Genomic DNA, 26,343 nt, shown 5'->3' with positions numbered 1-26,343 from the left:
TTTACTTGGATTCACGGAGCATTCAGAAAGTAGATTTTAACTTAGAGGAAATGTTTGGTGACTGACATTACCCAGGAACAGATTTTCTTCTTCTCATAAGTTAAATTTGGCCAGTTAGAGCTATTAAGAGGTACAGGTGATCCCATAGTAGTAGTTCGTGTTTGAGTACAGGGAAATATGAAATCAATATTTGTACTTCTGTTGCTGTCTCCCAGTTATAGTTAAATCTTAGCTTCCTAACATAGAGGTAGAGCATTTAGTCTTAATTGCCTGTTTGTTTCTTAGGGGGAAGAAGTTTGTGGCAATGAAAGTAGTTAAAAGTGCTGAACATTATACCGAAACAGCACTTGATGAAATCCGGTTGCTGAAATCAGTAAGTATTAGATTGTATGTGTGAGCTGCAAAGCATTATAAATAAATAAAGTTTTATTCAGTTAAGATATACCAAGTGTATACTCTTTGGCATGGCTCATTTTTACTGTAAAGTTCTAGTATCCTTAAAGAGGTAGAGGAAGACAGTATTTACACATCCTGTGTATGTGGTAGGGAACTGGTGGAATATGCTGTGATGGGAATTCTCCCTACATATACAATGGGAAAAAACCTTGCAAATAAACAAAAATGTTTATTGAGTATGTTTTCTGTGCCAGATAGCACAAAGAATGTTTTTCTTTCCTGCTATGGTTAAAAGAAAAGTTGTGTGAATAAATATATTTTTGTTTTAAAATCGTATACAAATATATAAAAATAAGCACTATATTTACTAATTCCCTTTATTACCTGGAAACTTAGGTAAATATTAAAATTTATTTTCAGTTTTGTTACAAATTAGTAAATGTCAGTGTAGTAGAAGGAGCTTAAACTCAGAGTTAGAAAACATGAGTTTTAGGGCCAGCTCTATCCAAATATATCCTTCAACTCATCTTTTTATTTCTTCTGAGCCTTAGGTTTTTCATTCGTAAAGTGAGGAAGCTAGACCAGGAGAGCTCCAAGGAAGTACTTTTCAAAGTGCCAGTCTGTGATGAGATAAGGAGCTCATGCCCCAAAGTAAATCAGTGTACTGCTTCCTTCCCTCAGAAAGTTTTTCTATGAAAAAAAATGAAGGCTGAATAAACAGTATGGTTAGTGCTATGGTTGATTGCATCCTGCAAAAGCTCCTGAATTCCTCCTGGCCTGGTAACTAGCAGTTAATTTGGGAGTAGCAAAGTGGTATAATTAAACAATAGTCTTTGTTGATTGTGTTTTCTTTTGTGAACTGCTTATATTACGTTCTTTGTTTGAGCTATTAAAATTTTATGTGTGTCTCATAGATTTGTATGAGCTCTTTCTTGGAGTAATCCTTTGTTATATTTGCTGCAGGTATCCCCTCCCCCACCACCATTTGGTTTATTTCTATGGTTTCCCTTTTGCTAAGCATTGTTTCTTCCCTATTATAGGTTCGCAATTCAGATCCTAATGATCCAAATAGAGAAATGGTTGTTCAACTACTAGATGACTTTAAAATATCAGGAGTTAATGGAACACGTATCCTTTTTAAAACCTATTTGAAAACAAATCATGAAATAACTATCCCAAAGAAAGGAACAAGATTTGTACAGGTAGCATTGGTCTCTTCTCTCAAAACAAACTATAATCAAATTACTTTATTGTCAACTTTTGAACACAGATATGAATCAGGTCTCTCTTCGTATGTTGTGATTTTTTAGGCTATTGGCTTTACACTTTTTTCCTTTTTTCAGGCAAATTAAAACCAAACCCCAAAGAAACTTTTTAAGAAAAGAACCTTGTACTAGTAAGTAGTTTCTATGATTTTTATCAATTAGCGCAGAAATTTTAATGAAGTTAATGAGAAATACTGGGTAAAGGACTTCCCTGGTGGTCCAGTGGTTAAGAATCTGCCTGCCAATGTAGGGGACATGGGTTCGATCCCTGGTCCAGGAAGATCCGCAGAGCAACTAAGCCTGTGCTCCGCAACTACTGAGCCCATGCTCTAGAGCCCGCGAGCTGCAACTGCTGAAGCCCGTGCGCTCTAGGGCCCGTGCTCCACAACAAGAGAAGCCACCGCAGTGAGAAGCCCCTGCACCTCACTGCAACTAGAGAAAGCCCACGCACAGCAATGAAGATCCAGTGCAGCCAAAAATAAATAAATTAATTAATTAAAATTTAAAAGAAAGAAAGAAATACTGGGTAAACAAGAATTTAATGCATTTTTATCTCAGTATTTAAGAGGCTATACATGTATGCTTAAAATCTAAACAGGTATACTTGTTCACATTCTGTCATAATGGAAAAACTGACTAGTTTTATGTTTTGATCCGGAATTTTAGAATTTTAAAGTTGGAAGGAATGTTAGCTATTCTTTTCCCTACAGGTTAATATCAGAGTGACATGCACGGAAATAATTGAAAGGTTGTTGCAACAGCTATGCTTGTAAAGGCCTATCACATTTTTCAGAATGAAAGATGAAGAAGAATCTCACTTGGATTGGAGAGTCTGAAACCTGTTTATAAACTATTTTAAAATGTATAAGGAAAGACATTGCATATATCATTCTACTTTCCCTGCATGTTTAGCTTCTCTTAGCACACATTTTTAATTGCCAGTGATGATCCTTTTTTAAGGAGATGGGCTACATAGGGCCCATCTCTAATCATGTGGACTATATGGTTAGAGATTTGAACAGAGAAGCAAGGAGAGAGGATGAGAAAGGAGAGAGAACAGGTGATAACATAAAGATTTTATCTATCATTCTGAAGTTAGTTTTCAGTTACTTACTTCCTTGGAGAAATATAAATCAAATCCCCCCCTTCCCCAAATCTCTAAGGAAACTGGTACAAGAAGCATTCCATGTGAATCATCATTTTACGTCTGTTGTGGTCATTTCATAGATGGCTTACTCTGTGTGTGTGTGTGGTATGCATGTTTTCAAAGAATTAAGAGGAAGGCTAACCATGAAATAAAACCATACAGGATGTCATGATGGCCATTAGGTTCTGTTTCCCTATTTCTTGATCTTGTAATGTTTCTCACTGTGCCACATTTTCCTATTAATTTGGTAATATTATAGTAAAACTGTAGAAATATTCTAAATAGTCTCCTCAGTAATGCTGAGTACCTTTATTTGACCGTAAGCAAGAAGGCTTTTTTTTTTCTTTCTTTTTTGGTTTTTTTGCGGTACGCGGGCCTCTCACTGTTGTGGCCTCTCCCATTGCGGAGCACAGGCTCCGACGTACAGGCTCAACGGCCATGGCTCACGGGCCCAGCCGCTCCGCGGCATGTGGGATCCTCCCGGACCGGGGCACGAACCCGTGTCCCCTGCATCGGCAGGCGGACTCTCAACCACTGCGCCACCAGGGAAGCCCTCTTCTTGTTTTTTAAGCTACTGAATGTCTGGTCATTTTTATATCACTGCTTACAAATTAAAATAACATTGTTGTCAAATTGTAATCTCAACAAATGAAAGTTAATATTAAAGCTAGGAACGTGAAAATAACTTAAACAATTCTGTGTTCTGATTTGTTTGTTTAATCAATCTGCATTCTAAAATACCTTATTTTGATATATTTCGTATATACAGAAGTAGAATAGTTTGATGAATCCTCATAGATCCATTACCCATTTCATAAGTTATCAACTCATAATCAGTCTTGTTTTGTCTGTATCTCCTGATAATTTTGTGACCAATCTTAAAGATATTTTTTCATCCGTAATTATTTTAGAATGTATCTCCAAAAGACAAAGACTTAAAATATAACCCCAACACAGTTATTATTCCTAAAAAGTTGAAAATATAACCCCAACACAGTTATTATTCCTAAAAAATTGGGGATCAGTTTCTTAAGTCCTTTTTTCTAGTCAGTGTTTCAGTCTCTCCAAATGTCTCATACTTTTTTTTTCTTTTAGTTTTTTTATTCTTAATTTCAGTCAGGAGCCACAAGGTTTTTGACAGTTCCTTTATGATTTGGCACATCAGAATGTTCCAGGCTCATTTTGTGCATTTCCTGTCCCAAACCTGGGGTCAACCATTTCTTTAAAAAGCCCTAATTCCTATGAGTGGGAAATGGGGAACACAATCGAGGCACTAGGTATACACTTTGCTACTGGGTTAATTATTGCCATCACTTTTATGATTTCTTGATCCATTGCAAAGAGCAAATACCTTCATTCCTTTCCCCCGCTTCCTTTTTTTGGGTCACTTGAAGTTGCCCCTTACTTTTGTGGGTGGGTGGGTTTATTTGTTCATTTGTATTATTTTTTCTTTGTGTATTTGATTTTGGATAGTTTCTATTGCTATACCTTTGAGTTCACTAATCTCATTCTGCAGTGCTTAATCTGCCATTTATCCCATCCAGGGTATTTTTCTGCTTTTCATCTCAGAAGTTCAATTTGGGTTCTCTTTTTTTTTCTTCCAGTCTTATTGAGGTACAATTGACATACAGCAGTGTATAAGGAATACAGCATAATGAATTAACTTACATACATCATTAAATGATTATCACACAATAATTCATCTCATAAAATAACAAAATTAAATAGAAAAAAATATATTTTTCTTTGTGGTGAGAACTCTTAGACTTTACTCCCAATAACTTACATATATAACGTATAGCATTGTTAATTATATTTATTGTATTGTACATTATATCCCTAGTACTTATAACTGGAAATTTATACCTTTTGACTGCCTTCATCCAGTTTCCCCTCCCCTAACCACCACCTCTGGTAACCACAGATTTGATCTTTTTCTTTTGAGTTTGTTTATTTATTTTTGAAGTATAATTGACCTATAACACTACGTAAGTTCTGGTGCACGATGTGGTGATTTGATATTTCTGTACATTTCAAAATGATCACTGTGATAAGTCTACTTAGTTTATATTACTATACAAAGATATTACATAGTTAATGACTATATTCCCCACACTGTACATTTCACACCCATGACTCACCTATTTTGCAACTGGAGTTTTGTACTACTTAATCTCTTTCACCTATTTCTTTCCTCCTCCCACCTTTCTCCCCTCTGGCAACCACCTGTTTGTTCTCTGTATCTTTCTGTTATGTTTGTTCATTTGTTTTGTCTTTTATATTCCACATTATTAAGTGAAATCATACAGTTTTGTCTTTCTCTTGTCTCACTCATCTCAACCATCCATGTCACAAATGGCGAGGTTTCATTCTTTTTTATGGCTGAGTCACATTCCATTAATATATATACACCACATCATCTTTGCATCTCTTTTTTTCTATATATATCTTCTGTATCTCTTTTCAACATATGGAATACTGCTATAACTGTTTAATTTCCTTGTCTGCTAATTCTGATGTCTGGGTCAGTTCTGGGTCAATTTCAAATGATTGATTTATTACTGTATCTAATTTTCAGATACATTTTCCTTCACCTTTGTTGCCTGGTAGTCTTTGAGACACTGAGTTTTACCTTGTTGGCTGCTGGATATGTTGTATAGCTATAAATCTTGAGCTTTGTTCTGGGATGCAGTTGTTACTTGGAAGCAGTTTGACCCTTTTCAGATTTTACTTTTATCATTTGTTAGATGGCTCCAGAGCAGTGTTCAGTCTAGGGCTAATCATTCCTTCTACTGAGGCAAGGTCTTCTGAATAATCTACCCAATGCCCCAGGACTATGAATTTTTCTAGTTTTTTTTCTTAATTGAGATATAATTGACATATAACATTGTATTAGTTTTGGGTGTACAACATAATGATTTGATAGCTGTGTACATTGCAAAATGATTACCATAGTAAGTTTAGTTAACATCCATCACCACATACTTACAGTTTTTTTCTTGTGATGAGAACTTTAAGATTTACTGTCTTAGCAACTCTCAAATACACAATATAGTAGTATTAACAATAGTCACCATGCTGTACATTACACACCCAGGACTTACTCATCTTTTTTTTTTTTTTAAATAAGTTCATTTATTTATTTTTTCTTGGCTGTGTTGGGTCTTTGTTGCTACGCGCGGGCTTTCTCTAGTTGTGGCGAGGTGGGGCTACTCTTCGTTGTGGTGCACGGGCTTCTCCTTGCGGTGGCTTCTCTTACTGGGGAGCACGGGCTTTAGGCGCACGGGCTTCAGTAGTTGTGGCGTGTGGGCTCAGTAGTTGTGGCTCACGGGCTCCAGAGCACAGGCTCAGTAGTTGTGGCGCACGGGCTTAGTTGCTCCGCAGCATGTGGGATCTTCCTGGATCAGGGCTCGAACCCGTGTCCCCTGCATTGGCAGGCGGATTCTTAACCACTGTGCCCCCAGAGAAGTCCCAGACTTATTCATCTTATGACTGGAAGTTTGTACCTTTTGACCACCGTCACCCATTTCCCCCACCCCCCACCTTTGGCAACCACTAGTCTGTTTTCTGTATCTATGAGTTTGTTGTTTTGTTTTGTTTTTAGATTCCACATATAAGTGAGATCATATAGTATTTGTCTTTCTGTTTTATTTCACTTAGCATAACATCCTCAAGGTCCATCCATGTTATCACAAATGGCAAGATTTCCTTCCTCATATGGCTAAATGATATTCCATTGTGTATGTAGACCATATTTTCTTTATCCATTCATCCATCAGTGGACACTAGGGTTGCTTCCATGTCTTGGCTATTGTAAATAATGCTGCAGTGAACATGGGGGTGCACATCTTTTTAAGTTAGTGATTTTGTTTTCTTCGGATAAATACCCAAAAGTGGAATTGCTGGAATGTATGGTAATTCTCTTTTTAGTTTTTTTGAGGAACCTCCGTACTGTTTTCCATAGTGGCTGTACCAGTTTACATTCTCTCCAACAGTGCACAAGGGCTCCTTTTTCTCCACATCCTCACCAACACTTGTTATCGCTTGTCTTTTTTATAATAGCCATTCTAACAGCTGTGAGGTGGTATCTCATTGTGGTTTTGATTTGCATTTCCCTGGTGATTAGTGATGTTGAACACTTTTTCATGTACCTGTTGGCCATCTGTATGTCTTGTCTGGAAAAATATGTGTTCAGATTCTTGGTTCATTTTTTAATCAGATTTGTTTTTTTTCCCCTATTGAGTTATATGTGTTCTTTATATATTTTTGATATTAACCCCTTATCAGATCTTTGATTTGCAAATATTTTTTCCCATTCCATAGGTTGCCGTTTCATTTTCATTTTGTTTCCTTTGCTCTGCAGAAGATTTTTAGTTTGATGTAGTCCACTTCTTCATTTTTGCTTTTGTTGACTTTGTTTTTGGTGTCAGATCCAAAATATTGCCAAGACCAATGTCAAGGAGCTTACAACCTGTATTTTCTTCTAGGAGTTTTATGGTGTCAGGTCTTATGTTCAAGTCTTTAATCCATTTTGAGTTGATTCTGGGGTCTAGTGTAAGATAATGGTCCAGTTTCATTCTTTTGCATGTAGCTGTTCAGGTTTCCCCCCATGATTTATTATTATTTTTATTTACATCTTTATTGGAGTATAATTGCTTTACAATGGTGTGTTAGTTTCTGCTTTATAACAAAGTGAATCAGTTATACATATACATATGTTCCCATATCTCTTCCCTCTTGCGTCTCCATCCCTCCCACCCTCCCTATCCCACCCCTCTAGGTGGTCACAAAGCACCGAGCTGATCTCCCTGTGCTATGCGGCTGCTTCCCACTAGCTATCTATTTTACGTTTGGTAGTGTATATATGTCCATGCCACTCTCTCGCTTTGTCACAGCTTACCCTTCCCCCTCCCCATAGCCTCAAGTCCATTCTCTAGCAGGTCTGTGTCTTTCTTTATTCCTGTTTTACCCCCCTAGGTTCTTCATGACATTTTTTTTTTCTTAAATTCCATATATATGTGTTAGCATACGGTATTTGTCTTTCTCTTTCTGACTTACTTCACTCTGTATGACAGACTCTAGGTCCATCCACCTCACTACAAATAACTCAAATTCGTTTCTTTTTATGGCTGAGTAATATTCCATTGTATATATGTGCCACATCTTCTTTATCCATTCATCCGATGATGGACACTTAGGTTGTTTCCATCTCCGGGCTATTGTAAATAGAGCTGCAATGAACATTTTGGTACATGACTCTTTTTGAATTATGGTTTTCACAGCCCAATCCAAAAATGGACAGAAGCCCTAAATAGATATTTCTCCAAAGAAGATATACAGACTGCCAACAAACACATGAAAGAATGCTCAACATCATTAATCATTAGAGAAATGCAAATCAAAACTACAGTGAGATATCATCTCACACCAGTTAGAATGGCCGTCATCAAAAAATCTAGAAACAATAAATGCTGGAGAGGGTGTGGAGAAAAGGGAACACTCTTGCACTGCTGGTGGGAATGTGAATTGGTACAGCCACTATGGAGAACAGTATGGAGGTTCCTTAAAAAACTACAAATAGAACTACCATATGACCCAGCAATCTCACTACTGGGCATATACCCTGAGAAAACCATAATTCAAAAAGAGTCATGTACCCCCATGATTTATTGAAATTACTGTCCCCATTGTAAGTTCTTGGCTCCTTTGTTATAAATTAATTGACCATATATGTGTGGATTTATTTCTGGCCTATGACTATAACTGAATTTTTCTAGTCCTTTTGATGAGAGCAGATACTGTTGGAGCTCTGTGAGAATGCTGGGCACTATTCCCTCTAATCCTTTCAGATGATTTTTTTCCCCTCTAGTAGTTTCCTCATATACCTATGCTGATTACTACTCTACTGAATACTTGAGGGGGATCCCTTTTTAGATCTCCAGGGTACTCTTTCTCTGCAGCTCTCTCCTCGCTAGTATTGTTCTGTGAACCATAGCTGCTGCCTTGATCTCCCAGGACTCTCAGCTCCGTCTGTTTAACTCAAGGGGTTTGCTTGGAGAGTCTCAAGACAGTAAGAAGACAGTGATCTCTCAGGGAGATCTTCTTTGTCCAGGGTCTTTAAATCTGTTTTATGTATTTTGTCTGATTTTGTTGTTGTCGCTTAAAGCAAGAGGGTTAAGCCAGTCCCTGTTACTCCATCTTGACTGCAGCAGAAGTTCCTAGATGTATGTTTAACTCTAAGAAATTACCAACCAGTTTTCCAAAGTAGTTGTACCATTTTATACTTCTGTTAGCATAATATGGGAGTTCTAATTGCTCCATATGCTCATCTACATTTGGTCATGTTAGTCTTTTTATTTTAGTTATTCTGTTGAGTTTGAAATAGTATCATCCTGTAATTTTGATTTGTATTTTCTGAGGTAGTCATGTCCCGTTTTTAATCTTCTTTAATTAAGAACGGTTCCTTTCATGGCATTCACTCACCCCCCACCCACCCCCACCCCCACCCCCCACCGGCCAGAGAATCCAGGCCAGTTGTATTGTTCCTTAATTTGGATTTGTCTGATTATTTCCTCATGATTGAGTTCATTAATCATTTTTGTCAAGTATACTACATGGATGATGTTTTATTTTTCTCAGTGTATCACATCAGAGGGCACATAATGTGAATTTGTGCTTATCATTGGTGATGATATGTTTGATTACATGGTTAAGGCAGTGTCTGCTCGATTTCCCTGTTTAAAAGTATCTTTTTCCTTTTATAATTAATAAGCAACCTATGGGGTGATAGTGTGACACTGTGAGAATTCTTTTTCCGCTAGCAATCTTCACTTAGTAGTTTTAGTATTCATTGGTTCTTATCTGAATCAGTTCAGTTATTACTATAATGATGATAAAATGGTAATTTTTTATTTCTGTCATACTTTATATATTTATTAGTTGACTTTTTCTCTGAAGAAGACATTTTCCTCCCCCGAACACACACTTACTTTAGTATCCCATTTGGATTCATTCCGTTTTTAATTTATAAGCTAATTCATAACTTCACTCTTTAAAATGTCAACTTTGGCCAGTGGCTTCTTTTTTTAAAAAATAGATTTATTTTATTTATTTATTGGTTGCGTTGGGTCTTCGTTGCTGTGCACAGGCTTTCTCTAGTTGCGGCAAGCGGGGGCTACTCTTCGTTGAGGTGCGGTGGCTTCTTTTGTTGTGGAGCACGGGCTCTAGGAACACAGGCTTAGTAGTTGTGGTGCACGGGTCCAGATGCTCTGTGGCATGTGGGATCTTTCCGGACCAGGGCTCGAACCCATGTCCCCTGCATTGGCAGGCGGATTCTTAACCAGCCAGTGGCTTCTTCAAGCTGGTTGCTGTTTCCTCCTGATGTGTTCCCTTACTGTTGGCACAGCAAGGTATTCCAGGTTTTCCCTGGATTTGGCCATTTCTTTAAGGAGTACAGGTTTTCCTTTAGCGGAGAATCTTATTTAAAACAAAAGTCTGGGGCTTCCCTGGTGGCGCAGTGGTTGAGAGTCCGCCTGCCGATGCAGGGGACAGGGGTTCATGCCCCGGTCCGGGAAGATCCCACATGCCGCGGAGCGGCTGGGCCCGTGAGCCATGGCCGCTGAGCCTGCGCGTCTGGAACCTGTGCTCCGCAACAGGAGAGGCCACAGCAGTGAGAGGCCTGCGTACCGCAAAACAAAAACAAAAACAAAAGTCTGAGCACTAGATCATTATTACATATGTATGTCTTGACTTTCCAATTTATGTAGAAGCTTCTAGAGGTTGAAAATACCAACATTTTCAGACTAAAATCCCTGCAGTGCCCTAGCCCTGGCACTACCATGCCCAAAGAGTATTCCTGTTATGAGGCGTGATTAGGGTGTTCATACATAAGAGAACACATGGTGGCAGTAGAATCAAGATTAGTGTTGTAAAGTAAAGAGCATAAAGCAAGTCAGTTTCTTATTTTTTTTAAATGTTGACATTTACATTTTTTTATCTCGTTTTGGTACATTGTCTTCTTTCGCTAAAGCCAAATTTATTTTTCCTTGCTTTGATACTATGAGGGTAGGCGTTGTTACCCTGGACGTTAGTTTCGACATCAGGGAAGAAACTAATCAACACCGTAAGCCTAGTGCTTTCACTAACTTTATGTATATGTTTCACTTTTATTTTTATCACTGAGTGTTTTAATGTGCATAGTTTTATTAATAAACCAGCACCCCAGAGTTTTCCATATTTTGGGTATTTTCTGTGACTAAAGCATTAATTAACCTTTAGAATGTCAGAATATTGACAGCTACATTTTCTTTTTTAGTCAAGCTCTATAATTCTTTATACTGAAAGAATACAATAATAATTTCATTGAGGTGGAACACAGCTTGTCTTGCCCCCTTTCTTCTCTTCTGTCACCCTTTTCCTCCTTAACAAACTCCTAGATATCTGCATGGTGTTTGAAGTTTTGGGGCATCATCTGCTCAAGTGGATCATCAAGTCCAATTATCAAGGGCTTCCTTTGCCTTGTGTCAAAAAAATTATTCAGCAAGTATGTATCTTAATATTTTCTATGTGGTGGGTTTTTTTTAAGGTTATACTCCATTTATAGTTATTATAAAATATTGGCTTATATTCCTTGTGTTGTGCAGTATATCCTTGTAGCTTATTTATTTTATACATAATAGTTTGTATGTGGTAATTTTTTTAGATTCTTAAAGTGTCAGGAGTTTCCTATTTCCAATAGAATTTTTATTTTTAAAGCTAGGTTTTTTTAATTGCTGAAATTATTTATTCAGCCCCTATTTATTGTGTTTATTCTGTTTTTAAATGTTTTAGTGTAATCATTTTCCCCCAGGTTCATCTTCTGTAATAATTACTAGATGGGGAGCTGAGTGTAATGCCTGATTTTAGAAATTTGGAGCCCTTATCTAGAAGTTCTGGTTGCAAAAATTGATTATATATTAATAGAAAATTGTCAGATTATTACCGTCTCTTTATATAACATTATTCATGAGCATTTTCTCATATTCTAAACAGCTTTCAATATATAGTGAAGAAGTTTGTTATCAGGAAAGTGGTAATACTTCAGAGGGCAAACAGTTTGTTTAGATAATGTGTTTTGTTGGACAGAGCTCCACACTGGAAAGCAAGAGACCTCAGTTCTTCATCAACAAGGAAATTTGAATTTAAAGATACCTAAATCTCTTTCATGACCTACATTTCAGTAGTTAAAGGACAATGTCAACTGTTTATTCTTCGTCTCTGTAATGTATCAATAAATATCTCCAAATAGAATTAGCTTTGTAAAACTTGGAAGAACTTTTTATTGTAAATAAACTCTTGCCTTTGTTCATAGTTTACAATTAATCTTTCTGGGGAAGTTTGTTGTGCTTTAAAAAAAATGCTTTCTTTGTAGAAAACTACCATATCATTTTTATTTTTTCAAAATGTTGCATTGTGATTTTTTCCTTCTCCAGAAAGATTTGTATTTTGTGTTTGCAAGTCTACTGCTCTATTCCCATTCAGGTGTTACAGGGTCTGGATTATTTACACACCAAGTGCCGTATCATCCACACTGACATTAAACCAGAAAACATCTTGTTGTCAGTGAATGAACAGTACATCCGGAGGCTGGCTGCAGAAGCAACAGAATGGCAGCGATCTGGAGCTCCTCCACCTTCTGGATCTGCAGGTATATTTTCTTTGGGGACTTCACTTTCATTAGAAGTTAAGAGAAGTTCTTGTTTTTATTCTATTACCTGACAGTTAAGTAAAAGTAAAGCACCACTACTTCATTTAACAGTAAGATACAATAAGTACTTACATAAGAAGTAGTTCCAGCCTTCAAAGGACTTTTTATACTCAGTATTATTCCCATAGGAGAAGAAGACTGTGCCTTTTAGGTCCAGATATGTTGTGTATTGTAAAAGCTGATTCATGTTGTTGTTAAAATGTTTTCTCTTGTGATTTGATGGTCTTTTTTGATGTTCATACATGCTCACCTATGTGAATCAGTGATCCCTGTGCAGGGGCAAGATAACATTGCTAGTAAGAGCTTGGGTTTAAGCACTGGAGTGGACATACCTATTTTGACTCCTTGCTTCATTCATTTAATGACCTTGGGCACATGACTTGACTTCTTTTTTCTCATGCAGGAGTTACTCGGATTAAATTTCATGTTAAAGCAGTTAGTAGTATGCCACACAGTATTATGCGTTAAATAAATGGTGGCTACTATGATTATGATGATTTTTTTCCATTTGTGGTACAGATTTTAATTTTAGTAGTTTAATTATATTTGAGGAACTCTCTTGATCCTCAAGTTGAAATATCAATTATCCAGAGACTTCCTTTGAAAAAGAAGACCTACAAAGGGGGCAAGGGGCAGTTGTTCAATGGGCATAGTTTCATTTTTCCACAATGAAAAAGTTCTAGAAATGTTACACTGTGTGAAATTAACACTACTGAACTGTATGCTTAAGGATGGTTAAGAGGGAAATTGTATATTACAAGTTTCTTACCACAATTTAAAAAAAAAATTTTTTTTTTTTTTAAGGAAGACTGAAGATTCTACCTCCCACCTAAGCTAAACTAATATCCATAACATGCTATGTAATAAATTACTGTAGCTTTTGATGCCACTCTCCTTTTAAAACTGACAAGTGTCACAGGGAAGAATTAGTCCTGGGTGGGGATGAGAGGGTTGTTGCCTATCCTTTTCTGTTTTAAGCAGTACATGGGAATGAGTTTTTAGCAGCATTAATGATGTAAATCAGAAAGAGGACTTGGTTCTTTGCATATATTGATGCTATCTGGAGAAGAATTTATTAAAATTTATTTTAAGTTTGTTGACTTTTGTATGCATTGTTTGTTCTTTTAAAAAAAATAATGTTGCTTCTACCAAAATCGCTTAAAAACAGTAGTTCTCTCTACAATATAAACTGTACAAGAAAGACTTTTCATTCTGGTAGGGTGTCTTAGTTTATATTGCCTGCTGAATGCGAGGATTCTTACTTGGTTTTCTTTTCTTTTCAGTCAGTACTGCACCCCAGCCTAAACCAGTAAGTATAAGGTGTTTCTATATTTAATTCTGATCTATGGGCAATGGGCAGGGATTCTTCTATTATGGATCACAGTTTATTTAGAGTTTGGAAACCAGAAAAAAAATATATTCCTGCACTTCTATAATTTTCTCCAATAAATTCCTGTGTATCTTCAGCAAGTTTGTACTGGTGAGGTTTCCATAAATTTGAGCATGAGAGTGGACCAGCCCCACAGACTGTTCAGAGGACCAAGATTTGTTGTTAATTTTGTTTTAATTTGGTTTCTTGAGAGTATCTGCATTTTTTAAATTAATGAAAAGCTTAAGTGCTATGTTAGGACAAGAGTGGAATTTAACTAGGAAGTAATTAAAATTAACAGTTATCTCCAACTGGGGATAATGGATTAGCCACCTGAAGGCTTTATCTGTTTGTAATCTCCACCCAGGCTGACAAAATGTCAAAGAATAAGAAGAAGAAATTGAAGAAGAAGCAGAAGCGCCAGGCAGAATTACTAGAGAAGCGAATGCAGGAAATTGAGGAAATGGAGAAAGAGTCGGGCCCTGGACAAAAAAGACCAAACAAGCAAGAAGAATCAGAGAGTCCTGTTGAAAGACCCTTGAAAGAGAACCCACCTAATAAAATGACCCAAGAAAAACTTGGTATAAATAGAGCATCACAAAAATTACTTTATAGCAAACTTTAACATTAATTTATCATTGTTTTATAATATAGTGGTTTCATGCATATACAACATCTCTGGGGATGTCGTTATACAGTAAGAATACAGAATTTGTCATAAATGTTAGGTAGGTAATATTCAAATGTAATTTCTAACTTTTCTCAGGATATGCAACGTAGACCTCATTTAGCAATTGGGTAAGAATAAGAAGATCTTTGTCCTTTCATAAATAGATTTTAGATGTGCAGTCATGTTTTTATGTCACCCTGTATAAGTTCTAGAAAACGTTTTAATCTTGTGGAGAGATTTTTTTTTTGTTCTTTCACGCATATGCATACACGTACATCCTTTTTGTCTTTGTTCCTTAGAAGAGTCAAGTACCATTCACCAGGATCAAACACTTACGGAACATGGTGTAGAGGGTGGTGCAGCAGAAATAAATTGCAATGGAGTAATTGAAGTCGTTAATTATACTGAGAACAATAATAAAGAAGCATTGAGGCTTAAAGAGGATCTACATAATGCTAATGGCTGTGATGTCCAAAATTTGAAGCAGGAACCTAGTTTTCTAAGTTCCCAAAATGGAGACAGCAGCACATCTCAAGAAACAGACTCCTGTACACCTGTAACCTCTGAGGTGTCAGATACCATGATGTGCCAGTCTTCATCAAATGTAGACCGGTCATTCAGTGCACAGGACATTAGCCAACTTCAAGAAAGCATTCGAGCAGAGATACCCTGTGAAGATGAGCAAGAGCAAGAACATAATGGACCACTAGACAACAAAGGTACTTCCCTAGTACTCCTTCCCTGCATAACATGTTCATGAATTTCTAATAAGTCAGACAGACAAAGACAAATAATGTATGTTACCACTTATCTGTGGAACCTAAAAAATAAAACAGATGAATTCAGCAAAACAGAAACAGACTCACAGGTATAGAGAATGATAGGTGGTTACCAGTGTGGAGAGGGAGGAAGGGAAAGGAGGGGTGGGAGTAGGGGATTGAGAGGAACAAGCTACCATATATAATAAAATAGATAGGCTACAGGGATATATTGTACAGCACAGGGAAATATAGCATTACTTTTTGGTGACTTTAAATGGATTATAATCTATAAAAATTCTGAGTTGCTGTGTTTTATACCTGAAACTAATATGTTGTAAATCAGCTATACAATTTTTTTTAAATTCACCACATAGAAAAAAATTTTTCATGAATTTCTAAACTAAAAGTACCATTGTTGTTATAAATATAGCTTTACAGCAGGTGTCCAAGTTACCTTCAATGTGTAAATGTGTAGCTCAGTTTGATTTTTATTGGTTAAACAGTGAGTATACAGCATTTTACTTGTTGCTGTGAAGGCAGAGGTTTTAATTCTGGGAAGTCAGGGTGTTGCTTTACTTGGTTTATTTTAGAAAATTTATTGTAGGTTGCCAGTTGGGGACCTGGGTGAATTACTTCGTAGAGTTTCATTAACCTTTGGTTATTTCTGTGTTCATTGAACAGTCTTATTGATGATACCTGTTGTCTATAGGAAAATCCACTGCTGGAAATTTTCTTGTTAATCCCCTTGAGCCAAAAAATGCAGAAAAGCTCCAAGTGAAGATTGCTGATCTTGGAAATGCCTGTTGGGTGGTAAGTGAAACTTGTCTCAGTCTTTTGAAGTGACTGGGGATAGATGAGAACTTGGACTTAGTTGTGCTAAAAGAAGAAAACATCTGCAGTTCTATACCCAAATTGCCAGTTAACATTTTAGTGAACTTTTTTTTACTTTTTCTTTTAACCATTTACACGAGTAGAGAGAATGGTATGATCCTGCCCCTATTCCAGGTACCTGTCACCCAGATTCAGTAATGTCAACTCCTGGCCGGTTTTGTTTTATCTATATCCTCATTGACTTTCATACTCTCAATACCCACGTTCATACTTTCCCCTATTTTTAAAATCAGCATCTAACTTATTAATTGTAACCTTTTAATTCATTTAATATATTTCGAACACTTTTGTCAACCAGAAATTTACATCAAATTCAGTTGGTTATGTGATATTTGCCAGTATACTATAACCTTTACATACTCTTGACAGTTCTTTGTGATGAACATCTTTGCTCATGAGTCTTTTGAAGTTGACCTTAGGATGTCCTAGACATGAAATTACTAAGTCAGAAGTTGGGTACTTTTTTTAAAGGAGGTTTTTGACATATAGTGTCATATTAATACTGTTGTTTACCTAGTTAAGAATGCTTTTTGTGGTTTTTTTGTTTGTTTGTTTGTTTTGCGGTACGCGGGCCTCTCACTGTTGTGGCCTCTCCCGTTGTGAAGCACAGGCTCCGGACGTGCAGGCTCAGCGGCCATGGCTCACGGGCCCAGCCGCTCCGCAGCATGTGGGATCCTCCCGGACCGGGGCACGAACCCGTGTCCCCTGCATCGGCAGGCAGACTCTCAACCACTGCACCACCAGGGAAGCCCTTTTGTGTTATTTTTAATGAATATCTTTAAAAAATCTACAATAGAATGATTTGCACATAAATGATACTATTCAAAGAGCTGTATGCTTTGTAAACAGGGATATTGGAGACAGTTTGAGGCAAAATCCACTTTAATAGGTCTTAGGTTTACTTTTGTACTTCAAATTCCCTATTCCACATGACATCCTATATCTAGTGGTTCATAACCTAGAAGGATCTCACTTTCAATATCGATTCTAGAATATTGTGATAACTTTGTGGAAAAACTGAAGTCAGTGCTTAGCACTGACTGATAGAAATGTAGAAAAGCTTTTCAAGGAATTAGAATTATTTCACCACGCCACCAGACAGTCCAGGCCACCATATATTTTCACCTGGGTGAGTTACATTAGCCTCCTCACTTCTCTCTTCTGTTGTCCTTCCCTCTTACTGACTGTTCTCAACATAGCTCTCAGAGTGATCCTTTTAAATGCAAGTCACGTCAGATATTCTTAAAACCTTGTGGTGGCTTCCTTCAGAATGAGTGCCAAAGTCCCTACCATGGCCCACACACCACCAAGCAAAAAACACTTATTATTTCTTCTGCCTGGAATTCTCTTCCCAAGATAATGTGTATAATTCACTCCTTCATTTTCTTCAAGTTCCTATTGAGATGTCATCTTACCCAGGGAGATCTTCCCCTGAACACCTAACATACAGTAATTAGCAAACCACCACTCTTTACACCCATTTTCTTTTTCTTCCTCTCCTCCCTCAATTCTTTTTTCTCCACAACACTTAACCCAATCTGATACTAGATATTTGTTTGTTTAATATCCCTCTCGCTATAATGTATGTCCCATCACAGCAGAGATTTTTTTCATTCACTGCTATATCTATGGTACTTAGATCAGTGCCTGATATATAGGAGGTGCTCATTAAATATTCAAGTAAAACAATTACAGAGGAAAATATTGCCTCTGTAACAAATATCACATGGTATAAACTTCAAACGTTTGTCAGTTTTCTGCTCACATCATGTTTCAACCTCCTTTGCCTTTGTGTTTGGAACACCTTCCTTCATGCCTGCGTATGCATTTGGCATACTCTGCTTTATTTGGGTGCAATCTTTCCTGTCATTTTTACTACAACAGAATTAATCTCTCTCTCTTCAACTATTATATACATTTTTTAATGGGTCTCTGTGCTAAAATGACTTTACATTCTTCTCATCCATTTATTCATTCAGCAAATATATTGGTACATATTCTGACCTGGGCACTAGGACAGTGGTGAACTGGACATGGGTGCCTTGTCCTGCTGGATCTTGGTCTAATCTCACATCTTGTTGGTCTCTTAAGCACAGCAGCATGTGGTATTTGGTAATGGAATTTTACATGATTTTCAAAGAGTTTGATTTTTTCAAATATTATACTTTTGCTCATCAGTTATGCACATGCATATATAGTTTAGGGACACTTACATAGATTTTGATTCAAAAGTCTGTCCCCCCTCCCTTTGCCAATTTGTCACTCCCCACATGAGGGTATTTACCTTCGCATTGCTAATAAATAAATTGGGTATATTGCTTCCAATTCTTTTTTTCAGTTTTAGGTATTTCTGCCTTTTCGAAAGTAGGACTTATCTACCACTACAACCATCCCCTATCTTGTCAATTTAATATGACTTGGCTAAATGACTCCATGTTTACATTATTAGGACTCTAACGCTGTCTTCGGCTGAACTAAGCATATATTGTGGTATGATTCCTTTTCCCTTTCTGCCTAACACTGTGTTTCATTTGCTTAGTTGTCTTTGTATTACTTATCACTTAATTCCACCCCACACTTTGATCCAGTGCTCTGATTACACTTTAATACACATGGATACCTTGGGTATTGTTTCAACTTTTTCTTCCTAAAGAGCTCTATCCTGGAACCTGTGCTCTGCTAATTTGTGTTCATCTCTTGGGTTGCCCTGTAGCTTGCTGCATCACTGACACTTGGGATTTCCTTTCATAAATGTCCTGGAGATTATTTTTATATCCCGTTTCCTGTCTCTCTGATCTTCTTTCTTGGTTTACTCCATCATAGTTTTTGTTTGTTTGTTGTTTGTTTGTTTGTTTTAATATCTTTATTGGAATATAATTGCTTTACAATGGTGTATTAGTTTCTGCTTTATATCAAAGTGAATCAGCTATACCTATACATATATCCCCATATCTCTTCCCTCTTGCATCTCCTACCCTCCCTATTTTGTTTGTTTGTTTGAAGTATATACAACTTCTAGTAGCTTCCTCAGAAAGGGTGTGTGTGATTGAGGGAGTGGGCATGCTTGTATGTCTAATAATGTCTTTATTCTGTTTTTACACTCAGTTGGCTGCATGTAAAATTCTAGGTTGAAAATCATTTTCCCTCAGAATGTTTGTCATTGCTCCATTGTTTTCTAGTTTCCTGTCTTATTGCTGCTAAAAGACCAAAGTCATTCTGATTCTTGGACCTTTGTATGAAGCCTTTTCCCCTGTGAAAGTCTGCAGGATCATTTCACAGCGATGTGCCTCATGAGGTCTGTTTTCATCGATTAGCTAAGGGACCCAGTGTGCACTTTCAGTATTGAAACTCTGGTTCTTTGGTTTTGATTCTTTCTTGATTTTTTTTCTCTTTTTTAATTCTCTAGCTCTGAAATCTCATTATTCAAATGTTAGATTTATGCAGGTTCTCTCATTTTCTTTCTCTCCTATTTTCTAGATTTTTCTTTTTGCTTATTTTCTGGGAGATTTCTCAGCTTGTTCTTTTAAGCCTTATTTTTTCTTATTTCTCCTATTATATCCTTACTTTCCAAGAGTTCTTTGGTTCCCTGATTATCTCTGAGAGGATATTGATTATTTTTTCATTTTTGACATTTTCTTCTTCTTTTTTTTTTTAAATATTCATTTTATCAACCTGTAATTCACAAGTGTCTGATTTTTTTTTTTGTCTGAATTGGGTCTTCGTTGCTGCATGCAGGCTTTGTCTAGTTGCGGTGAACAGGGGCTACTCTTTGTTGTGGTGCGGTGGCTTCTCTTGTTGCAGAGCACAGGCTCTAGGCGTGTGGGCTTCAGTAGTTGAGGCACGTAGGCTCAGTAGTTGTGGCTCACGGGCTCTAGAGCACAGGCTCAGTAGTTGTGGCGCACAGGCTTAGTTGCTCCACGGCATGTGGGATATTCCCAGACCAGGGATTGAACCCATGTCGCCTGCATCGGCAAGTGGATACTTAACCACTGCGCCACCAGGGAAGTCCTCTACTTCTTTACATAGTGTCTCTTGCCTTCTTTGTTCAGGATCATTAAACAAAAAACTGACCATATGAATGGAGTGCCAGAAAGCTGTTTGGAAGCTTTGTGCCTGGGTGGTTCTTGTTGACTGTCATTCACTATAAAATGATTTATCTGAGCTATTTCATTTCATCCTCAGATGTCAGGGTCTTGGATTGGTCATACTTCCTGCAGAAAACTTATAGTCTTCCTCAGATCTCTTACCTGGGGAGTGAATGCCTGGCTGCTAGTGTTTTGGAAACTGAGTTATGCAAGAAAACTGGGGTTCAACATGCAATTTACATGTAGTCACTTAATTTCCCTGTTTTCAGGATAGTACTCTCCCCTCAACCATGCCGAGCATCCTCCAGAAACTGCCTTACCCACTCCAGAGAAACCCTCTAAGTGTCTGTCAGGCTAGGGAAAGGCTGTTATACTGCATCATGCCCTGTGTTCTGGAGCTCTCTTTCTTTAAAAGATATTCTAAAGCAGATTTCTGGAGTACCCTCCCCGCTACTTCCAGAGATACCTGATACCACCGAATCCTGAGCCTTGGGAGGACTACTGTGGAATACCTCACACTGCTTCTCCGCTTTCACCAGTGGCTTATTATTCAGCTTTCCTGGATCCATTAAGACACTTGCCAGTGATCTCTCTGCTTTCCAGCTTCTAAATAGTATTGCTCTGACTCCTTTGTCTTCTCTTTGTCAGTTTATGCTTTAAAAATTAACGCTGGGGGGCTTCCCTGGTGGCGCAGTGGTTGGGAGTCCGTCTGCCGATGCAGGGGACACGGGTTCGTGCCCCGGTCTGGGAGGATCCCGCGTGCCGCGGAGCGGCTGGGACCGTGGGCCGTGGCCGCTGGGCCTGTGTGTCCGGAGCCTGTGCTCCGCGGTGGGAGAGGCCACAGCGGTGAGAGGCCCGCGTACTGCAAAAAAAATAAATAATAATAACGCTGGGGCTTCCCTGGTGGCGCAGTGGTTGAGAGTTCGCCTGCCGATGCAGGGGACACGGGTTCGTGCCCTGGTCCGGGAAGATCCCACATGCCGTGGAGCGGCTGGGCCCGTGAGCCATGGCCGCTGAGCCTGCGCGTCCGGAGCCTGTGCTCTGCAACGGGAGAGGCCACAACAGTGAGAGGTCCGCGTACCGCAAAAAAAAAAAAAAAAAATTAACGCTGGATTCGCTACAAAAGTGGAGTTTCAGGAGTGAGTGGATGTGTATGTTTCCAATCCACCTTCTTTACTTTTGCTGATTCTTGACCTCATTTACAGTGTATTTGTAAGGCAGTAGTGAGGCATGATGAGTAAAGACAACTCCCTTGAACAGCATGTTCATTTTTCTAACTGTATCACCTGCAGTACATTTCCATTTCAAACTCAGTATCTGAACCCATTGTTTTCCTGTAAAACCACTTCCCTCTCTAAGTCTCTCCATCCGTGTTTTTCTCGACAGCCTCTACCACAGAGTTCTTTTTGACTCTTCCTCCTTGTCTCCCACTTGAATTGAATTTTTAAATTGTGCTCATTCTTTCTGTGAATGTCCTTGGTTTTAACTCTTCCTTCCCTATTTCCACAGCCATTGTTCAGATGTTCATTACTAAGCCTAGATCTGGCCACAAACCAGAAGATTACTGGAATGGTGTTCTCAGAGGTCCTATCAGTCTTCTTACAGTACACTGTCCTGTTTACTAACGTGCAGTGGTGTTCTCTTGTCTGCCAAATGAAATTGAAACTCTTCAACCTAGCAGTTAGCTATGTTTGGCTTTAGCAAATGTCTTTCTGTGCCTTTATTTATGATGTTCCCTCCACCTGAAGTACTTTTTGCTCTTTTGCAAACTTAGTCCAGTACCCTGTGGAGCTCTGGTCAATGCTGGTTTTTCTACCTGAAGGTTTCTCTGCCTAATTTCTCCTGTTCACAAATGCTGTTCCTTGTTTTTTTGTTTGTTTGTTTTTTAAAATTTTAATAGGATTAGAAAATCATCTTTCACACTACATGTTTTAATATTTTCTGAATTTTGTTTCCTGTGTATGACTCATTTGAAGCTTCTTTTTTCTGTATTATTTTTTATTACGGAAAATTTCAAACCTATACAAAAGTAAAGAGTGGAATGATCTCCCCTGCTGTTATACTAGTGTCACCCAGCAATTATCAACTCATTGCCTGTTTTTCACCTATATCCCCACCCTGACACCCACTCGAGATCATTTTGAAGTATATCGCAGGCATCTTATTTTCATTTGTAAATATGGCTTTCTAAAAAATGATTCTTTTAGGTAACCATGACACCATTGTTAACACCTAAAAAGGTTGACAGTTAACTAATATCAAATATTCAGTCAGTTTTGCCAGTTATCTCATAAACATTCCTCTAATTTTGTTGGTTTAGAACAAGATCCAAATAAAATCCATGAATGCCAGACTGGGTACTGTGTCTCTTAAGTTGCTTTTATATAGAGGTTTTCCCTTTCTTTCCCATACATGTGTTAAAGAAACGTTTTGCTGATTGCAGCCCCATGGTGCTTAACATGGTCTCTGTTTCCCCAAGATTCGTATTTGATATTTTTGGAGGAGTAAGGGAGGCAAAAGAGAATGAGAGCAAGAAGTCTTTATAGGTGGTGTTTATAAGGTTCTTAAAACCTGAAACTTACATCTTTTATTTTCCTATAATGAGCACACAGCAAGAAGAGTTTGAACTGAACCTAAATTTGTATCATTTATTTGTTGAAATACAAGTTATTAATTTTAGACAAATGAACAACTTAATTTTTGTTTGGGGTAATAGTTTTCCATTTCTTAAAAAGCGATTGTTATTCCCTAACCTGTGTATCTATATTAAGTTCAGACTCATGTTTAGAGAAATAATTTGGAGTAGACAGCATATAAAGAAAAGTGCTGTTTGGAGCTAATAACGTCTAAATGATACTTAAGAAATTAGCCACATGGGAACTTTGGTTTGGGGAAAGCTTCGGTGAACTTATTTTAATCTCCATCATTAAGCAGTCATGACTTGTTACTTTTTAGAATAAAGGAATTTTTAAATACTGTTTCTTTCTTCATTTACTCAGCACAAACATTTCACTGAAGATATTCAGACAAGGCAGTATCGCTCCTTGGAAGTTCTGATAGGATCTGGCTATAATACCCCTGCTGATATTTGGAGCACAGCGTGCATGGTAATGTTTTTCCCATTGACTTTAACTTGTTACGTGGTAATTTGCTAATTTCAGTAGACCAGTGGATTAACAAACAGAAAAGGATTTTTTTTCTGACTCATCACTGGCACTCTGAATCCTGTGTCTGGAGAGGTCTGAATTTAAAAGCTTAGTTACAAACATCTGACATTCCGTTCGGTTCCTGCCAAATTCCTGTTAGGTGAAGGAACCAAATGTTTCCTACTACAGATTGGGGTTGCGGGGCGGCTAAAAACAACTGCTCAGACACGGTGCTGCTTTTGATGAGGAGAAGTTACTCTTACCCTTGCCCTCAGCTCTGATCTATTTTCAGATTAGGGAAAACCCTGGAAACTGCTTCATTCTGTACAGTTTAGCAGTCACTCAGCCGTCTTTGCATCTCACAGGATATGAAGCTCAGTCATCCATGGATTCATAAGTTGCTGCTTTGACCTTGTCAGGCAACTACTCAAGTAGTCAGACTTAGTTGATATTAAATGACTTCCCACAGATAGCCTCATGTTGGAACATATTATATTGTTTCCTGAAGTGGAGTGTACTCTTCAATTTGTAATTGTGGATTTACTTTTTTCTCTTCCACTCATTTTAAGTACTGGCAGGAACCATGTCTATAATGTATAGCTAAGTGTCTGGTGCAGGGCCTGGGACATTTTGAGGGGGTGCAATGCACTGCTCATGCTAACTTCCTGGAGTTATCACAGACTTCACAGATTAAAGGCATAGTTTTCCACAAGACTACCCTCACTTCAGACACCAGCTGCAAGCTCTGGGGTCCACAGGCCACCTGCACCTCCTGACCATCTGGCTACAAATTGGGAGTTTCCATTGTCCTTTCAGATTCAGTAGTTTGCTAGAATGACTCACACAACTCAGGGAAGTTCTAAAACATTTCAGTTTTGATATAAAGGTTACAAATCAGGACCAGCCAAATGAAGACATGCATACAGTGAGGTCTGAGAGTGGACCAAAGGTTAAGCTTCTGTGTTCTTAGGACACATCAGTTTCCTGGTACGTCAGTGTGTATCACCAACCAGGGAAGTTCACCCAAGCTTTAGGTGCCCAAAGTTTTTACTGAGATTTCGTTACTTGGGCATGATTTATTGAATCATTGGTCATGTGGTTGAACTCAGTCTCCAGCCCCCTTCCTCCCTGAGAGGTTGGGAGGTCAGTTTTGACAACACTCAGCCCAAAACCTCAACCCTCTAATTGCACAGTTGGTCTTGTCCAACTTGGTGGCATATCCAATCCCCCTCTTGAAACTGTGTCTAGGGGCCCACTATGAGTCACCTCATCAGTATAAACTTAAGTGTGTTCCGAAGGGGCCCACCATGATTAACAAAAGGCGCGTTTATCACTTGGAAAGCCCAAGAGTTGAGAGGCTTCCTCCCGGGAAACAGGAACAAGATCAAACAAATTCTTTAGTATACAATAATACTTAATAAATGTTTGTGGACCATCAAATGAGTGAACTAAATCAGAAACATTAAACTGTCATTTCAATTAACATTTAGTATTTATAATCAACTTTGGGGAAAACTTAAAAGAGAAAGGACAGACTAGAAGCCCCAACCTGTTTTGTGTCATAGATTTCTTTGATGCCCACATTCTTGAAAACCTTTGTCTTCCAAAGATAATAAAGTTTAAACCATGTTGTTAATATGGCATGACCTTCTAAATTATTTTGTTATGGCATGTCTGTGGTCTTTTAAGGGGGAGGGCTGTCTAAATTGAAGATGATTTGGTATTGTGTGCACAAGATGAAAGAACATTGGAAGAAAATCTTCTTTCTTGCCATACTTTAAAGCTTTGTGTTGAGGAATCTGATTTGGATTGAGTTGGTAGAGGAAATAATTGATAGAGATGCCGCCATACAAAATACAGCTAGTTTGTAGGTGGCATCTGATTTATTATGATGTGGTTCTTAGTAGTGGGTTAATTGAGGGCAGTAGGTCCTGCTTGCTATGTAACATAGTATGTACAGTGTCAGGCTTAAGAAGGCAAAAAGGCAAAAAAGATGAAAGGGGGGGTGGATTAACCTTGGCCCCTCTTTGGACCAGCTCATGTGCAGGAATTTTTTTGACCAAAGGAGGGAAAGCACTTACCTGACTTGAGACAATATCATGAAAACTTGAGGCCCATTTGTTCCCCCAAATTTCTCTCATTTTGCTAATAGATGTAGAAAATGTGCTTTAAATTTCACCATAATCAGAGAATAAAAATAAATCTTGGAATATCAGAAGTGCCTGGAGAGATGGATCATCCTTCATCTAGTACAATTAATTGATGGAAAGATTGGGACCCTTTCTGAGGTAAAAAGGCAAGTTGAGAGATTGCCTGCCACTTCAGTTATTGAGACTACAAAGTTAGAAGGAAAGTTATAAGAAGGGAATGCTCTGTGAAGAGCATTAAGAATTAATAAAGAATAGACGTTTTAAAATTCTCCAAACGTTCTATGGATTTTGACAAGTTTGTAATGACATGTATCTACTACCATAGTATCATACAGCATAGTTTCACTGCCCTAAGAATCCTCTGTGCTCTGTCTCTTCATCCATCTGCACCCCCTGCCAACCCCTGGCCACCACTGATGTTTTTATTGTCTCTATAGTTTTGCCTTTTCCAGAATGTCATAGTTAGAATCATACAGTATAATTCAGTTTAGCTTTTTTTCACTTTGTAATATCATTTATGGTTCCTCCATGTCTTTTTATGACTTGATAGCTCATTCCTTTTTGTCACTGAATAATATTCCATTATCTGGATGTACCAGCACACTGGATTTATCATACCTTCCCTGATTTTGCCTCTGTCTGTTAGCATGACCCTGACTGACGTAAAATAGGCCCTGTGGTCAGTGTGAGACAAGCACAGGAGTGGGCACCAGGAGCC

General features: G+C 38.0%; 1 protein-coding gene across 1 annotated transcript in view; it reads left to right on the top strand.

Moving 5' to 3' along the window:
- SRPK1 (SRSF protein kinase 1) overlaps positions 1–26,343 on the top strand; it is an 81,248-nt gene that overhangs the window by 44,609 nt on the left and 10,296 nt on the right. Inside the window, exons 5-13 of the mRNA XM_082849030.1 lie at positions 286–373; positions 1,437–1,524; positions 11,244–11,350; positions 12,328–12,493; positions 13,837–13,862; positions 14,290–14,503; positions 14,892–15,311; positions 16,063–16,163; positions 23,329–23,436. Of these exons, the coding sequence (XP_082705156.1) occupies positions 286–373; positions 1,437–1,524; positions 11,244–11,350; positions 12,328–12,493; positions 13,837–13,862; positions 14,290–14,503; positions 14,892–15,311; positions 16,063–16,163; positions 23,329–23,436 (1,318 nt within the window). The remainder of the gene's footprint in view (positions 1–285; positions 374–1,436; positions 1,525–11,243; positions 11,351–12,327; positions 12,494–13,836; positions 13,863–14,289; positions 14,504–14,891; positions 15,312–16,062; positions 16,164–23,328; positions 23,437–26,343) is intronic.

The sequence above is a fragment of the Leucopleurus acutus genome, assembly GCF_964270905.1.
Source record: "Leucopleurus acutus genome assembly, chromosome: 10".
Taxonomy (NCBI): Eukaryota; Metazoa; Chordata; class Mammalia; order Artiodactyla; family Delphinidae; genus Leucopleurus; species Leucopleurus acutus.
The sequence above is the reverse complement of the archived record's forward strand: the minus strand, read 5'-3'. Positions and strand labels throughout refer to the sequence as shown.